Below are 5,021 nucleotides of genomic sequence, written 5' to 3'. Positions count from 1 at the left end.
GGGCAAATGGTTCAAATAATGCGGAACACGACACATTGACCAATACAAGTTTATTTTTTTAAAAAGCAAAAGAATAAAGAATATATACAAAAGGGACCTGGAATCTGTAAGCTGATTCCAAAAGTGAAATAAGTAGAAAATCCGTGGTGAAACCTGAACATTCTACCCCTGCTTTGGAGAAGGGCTATCACACAACATTCAGTCAGCTGAAGATGGATTGGTAGAGGTGTGTCGATACATAAATTTCGAGTCATTTTTGCTTGTGCAGAATCATCCCAATCTTAACAAGACTGAATGGGCAGTCCTGTGGCTTTCTTCCTTTTCCATATTCCCAACAAGGCTACATGAAGTTCAACTCTTGATGAGCCGCTTACAACAGCAGTTCCTTAGGAGCCAACATGACAGGTGGGCCAGATTTCCCTATGAGAAACAAAACTGGCCACCTACAGCAAAATATCAAAATGGGTAAGTCCTTCCTTCCTCTTCCTCCTGATTATATACAACATAGCTCCTTTCAAGACTATTATTTCCATCATGCTTATTCCTTCACAAATCTAAACCTTGAGGTGATATGAAGGAAACCAACATCAAGAAAAGAAAACTCAATTCAGAAATGAAGAAAACTGGCAGGTATACATACAATACACCCCCAGAGCATCTCAATATCCCTGGCACAGTACAATTCAGTGTACTGCTACAGCCCATAGATAAATATTGGCAGCTTGAATAAGCTCATTTTTTTCCCTCAGGTGGTTAAAGGCCACCAAATAAATACTGGGCAACAGGGGTTTGTTGGGAGAATTAGAAATAAAAATTTAACCAAATTTTGTCCCTGTGTTAATTCAATGCCAGCAAGGAGGCAAGTACTGAAGAAGAAAAGGGACAATTTTCATACTAAAAAGGAATCCCTCTAATCATGTCACCATCTCATATAATGAATCCAGGGAATCCCAGAAATAGAAAATTAGTTTCAGGGGACCCCTGAGGCACTTTAAAGCCTTTTAAGAAATTACAGTAATAATAAATTAGATATTGCTCTTCAGAGGCCAACAGAGCAGCAGAAGCATCAAGATCAGGTCCAAAGAGTTATGCCCACATTACAGGCTTCCTGAGCTGCTCGGCCCTCTTTAAAGCTTAGTTGAATCTCTAAATACCTTTAAAAAGACATACAATTTAACACAGACTGAGTGGGTATTTTTGTTTAGTGGTAGCATAAAATTTGGTCCTTAATGGTAGCAGCTGTCTTCATCCATTTCAAACTCAGGTAATATTAAGTACATCAAGACAACACATAAAGAATACAACAAAGGAGAAAAAAGCCAAACTGACAAACACCTCAAGGAGTCACTACGTTTGCTTGCACCCTTTCACTTGATCTCCCTCTCAGTCTCTTTTTTGTGGAGAGAAGGGTATGACAGAACTTTTTTCTCAAAAGATGATAAACAATGGCATCAAATGGACAAAATGATTATAAAGTAACTTAAAAAATCTGACCCCAAGGAATCCAGGACACACACAGATAATTCAGAGGTATACTTCTGATTTGGGGCAAATTCTAGACTAAAGAAATGATCATCTCAGGTAAATGTTACAATAGATGAAACTAAGTCCAGTTTTTTGGCGATTTTTTTTTAAAGTGTCCTCACTACCACCTTCAGCTATCAATCATTTCTCATAGCTCAAGCGGAAGGTCATCTTCATCTTTCCCAGGATCCAGGTCAATCTCAACTTCCAATTTGCCTCCTGAAATCTCCCACGTTAGTTTCTCAAAATCATCCTCCACAGAGAGTGGGGGCTTTCCTGTTGAGGCAGAGCTGAGTCGGCGAGTTTTCATGCTCATTTGGGATGAGGAAGGGCCAGACACCTCCGGGGGTGAGGAATCTGAAGAGGACTGGGTTGGAGGCAGCACAAGACTGTCTCTAGGATTTTCTGCTTCAGGCACAGTGACTGATTTGTCCTCAGAGACAAGCGGGACAACAGCCACAGCTGCCTTTTTGGCTGGGGGTTCCTGTAGGACGCTGCTGGAGCTGAGTGGCTTCACAGCGGCAGTGACAGCAGGGTGCATCTCCACTGCCTTACGTTTTGGGGCCAATTTGGGGGATGACACAACTTTAACCACAGATTGCTTCACGTTCACTTTGGGTTCAGCTTTACCCCTTGTTTCCAAGGTCTGTGCTGCACATTTCACATTCAATAATGAGTGTCCAATCCCTGAGGTTTCTACCTCCACCTTCTGGGATGACTTTGTGGGAAGCTGCTTGGTCAGGTGCCATGTGATTCCTGGCCCAGCAGTGAGCACTCGTTTCTCTGCCACTTGGGTATTGCAAGAGGCTACATCTCCCTGAAGAGGTGTCAAGACTGATTTTTCCCTCTCCTGCTGTTTCTGCATGCGCATCTCTCTCACGGTCTCCCATCTCTTGACTTGAATTTTAGTGATGTCAACTCCTGTGGTCTCAACTGAAGCCTCTGTACCTTCTATTCTAATACTGCTCTGAAAATCAACTTCATGTCCTTTCTGAAGGTTCTTCTCTTCTTTCCTCCATGTTCTTTCGGTGATTCGCAGCAGCAACCTTGCCCCTGGAGTGGCCTCATGTTGAGACGGGGAGCTGGTGCTGCTCTCAGAGCTCTGCTGCACCCTCAGTGCCTTCTCCAGTTTAATTTCTTCCAGCGTCTTCATGTGCACCTCCTGCATGGACTTTGTTTTACCTGCAGGCTCCTCTGATTGTCCTTTGCTGGCAACAATGGGTGGCAAAACTACTGTTTTTTTAATTTCACTATCAGTCTTTAGCTTGATGCAAGTTGTATCCTTTTTGCTTTTTTGTCTCTCTGCTTCCTGCTGCCTATGTTCTTCTTCAGCCAGGACCTCAGAGAAGGTTTTGATACGGATAGTGGAGGAGCTTCTTGCTCCTGAAGTAGAATCATCAGTTTTTGAAGGTTCCAAATGCAAACATTCACCTTGCTTTATATTGACTGCAGGCTTCCGGACAGAAGTCACTCGTAATCCATTGTGAACTTCAGGAGTTGGTTGCAGGGTAGGTGTTTTGGTTTCATCACCTTCCTCAGAAAACTGATCATCATCATCTTCATCATCATCTGCAGCATTAATTACAACTGCTGGATGCTTGGGGCTAGGAACATTTTCGGAACTTTCTACTTTCATAACGCTCCGCAGCTGAGGGGAAGGATTGGACTGGACAGACAATTTGTTCTGCTGAACTGAAAGTTGGCTAGCCTTCACTTCCTCTTCTGGTGACTCAGGCACAGTGGGCAACACACTTTTGCTCGGAGGTAGGAAAAGGCCATCAACATATCGTCCTCTATTGTGATGGAAAGCGCAGTTTAATTTTTGACATCCTGTTGGCTGATTTTCCCAATAACAAGGAATTTCATTGCGTTTTTTATCCATCTCCATGTGCCGAAACCTGCACACCCGTCGAAAACAGCGCCCTTCTTGCCATAATGTGCAAACAGTTTCATTTCCTAGTGCAGCTTCACAGTGACGGAATGGGCAGCTGTCACCTTTGGTACATGTAGAATAGAAAAAAAAATAGCAGTCTTCTCCTTGATTAGGCATGCTGGGTAGATTCTTAGATCAGAAGTGGCTTCTTGAAACAAGCCACTGCTTCCTCAAAGCAAGGACCAGGCTCCAAGTCCTCGTGAAATGGGTTTAATCTTCCAAATGACAACTTGATCACAGAAATCGTCTTTAAACTGTAATCATTAGCTGGTTGCTCTCAACAGGAACGTCTGTGTCTTCACTGAGTTCCAATCTATTACGCCTGTAGGTCGAACCAACACTCAATCCATGAATTAATAATAATGAGGCAGAAAAAATTTTCCTCCTCACATTGCCAAGAAAACCTCTCAGCCACAATTCAAACACAGCATGTGTTTTTAAAACATCTCCCAACTACTGGGAGATTAAGTCCATTCAAATAACCTTTGTCAGACTGGAGACAGCTAGGGTTAGTTATCTCCTCAAAAACAAAACAAAAAAAAAAGAGTTCACTTAAAGACGAACTTGAGAGTCAAAGGATCATGAAAAAAAATCCATCTTCCATAGCTGAACAATATAATCTGAAAAACAAAAAAAAATCAGTTTTTCAGTAAGATCCAATTTCTGGTCTTCAAGATTTCTTCACACCTAATACTAGTCAATTTTCCAGGAATTTTTTGGGCAGGGAATATCCCCAAATCCTAAAAAGCATCGCTATCTCTAGTTCCACAGCCTCCTTCTCAAGGTCCAGAACCAAGGCCTGGAAGATGTCAACAATATAGGCCTTCCCCATAGGAATCCGCACCGATTATGGGAGTTTAGGGGTGTTCTTCATTACGGTTTCACCAATCCTACAAGGAGAACGGAAGTGTCCCTGTTGCTCTTGACTCCCACGCTGAGGGCCAGGGGTGGGAGTGTAATGAGGGTGGGGAATGGGTGTAGGATACCGGAATAAGGTCGGTGGCTTTCCGTATGTGGAGTTTGAGACAAGCTCCAAAGTAGTGGGACCCGAACCGATGACACTATCCCCGACTCCCGCTTGCTGCCACGTCTTTCTTCTTGCTTGGCCGCTGCCGTCCGTCGTCCTCCCAGCAGCAGCAGCACTAGCAGAAAACCAAGACTGCCAGCGTCAAAGATGGCACCCGGCTACAGGCTGCGCTCTAAGGCCCGGCCGGTAAAAGTGCCAGCACGACGCAGGGCGCGAGGGTTCTGGAAGATGTAGTTCCTCTATGACGCGATACCTACGATCTAATTTCTTATATCTTTGGTAGAGACGGGGTTTCACCGTGTTAGCCAGGATGGTCTCGATCTCCTGACCTCGTGATCTGCCCGCCTCGGCCTCCCAAAGTGCTGGGATTACAGGCATGAGTTACCACGCCCAGCCCAAAATCTAGACTTTCAATAAAATATTTACAATGTCTAACATCCTAACAAAAATTATTTAAAATGCAAAGGATCAGGAAAGTATAAGCCATAACAAGAGAAAAATAAGTCAATACAAACAGATGCAGAAAGACAGAAATAA

General features: G+C 43.5%; 1 protein-coding gene across 2 annotated transcripts; it reads right to left on the bottom strand.

Moving 5' to 3' along the window:
* Positions 1–1,518: 1,518 nt before the first annotated feature.
* LOC749429 (zinc finger CCCH domain-containing protein 11A-like) lies at positions 1,519–4,719 on the bottom strand. Of its 2 annotated transcripts, none has more exons than XM_054659038.1 (2): positions 4,444–4,719; positions 1,519–4,077 (listed from the first exon to the last, which is right to left on the bottom strand). In XM_054659038.1, the coding sequence occupies exon 2, from the start codon at positions 3,572–3,574 to the stop codon at positions 1,673–1,675; it is 1,902 nt and encodes a 633-aa protein (XP_054515013.1). In that variant the 5' UTR covers positions 3,575–4,077; positions 4,444–4,719; the 3' UTR covers positions 1,519–1,672. The 2 variants fall into 2 exon arrangements, with proteins under 2 accessions (XP_054515013.1, XP_054515015.1); XM_054659040.2 differs by having other exon boundaries at positions 1,519–3,779; positions 4,143–4,652.
* Positions 4,720–5,021: the final 302 nt, after the last annotated feature.

The sequence above is a fragment of the Pan troglodytes genome, chromosome 1 (assembly GCF_028858775.2).
Source record: "Pan troglodytes isolate AG18354 chromosome 1, NHGRI_mPanTro3-v2.0_pri, whole genome shotgun sequence".
Lineage (NCBI taxonomy): Eukaryota > Metazoa > Chordata > Mammalia > Primates > Hominidae > Pan > Pan troglodytes.
The sequence above is the reverse complement of the archived record's forward strand: the minus strand, read 5'-3'. Positions and strand labels throughout refer to the sequence as shown.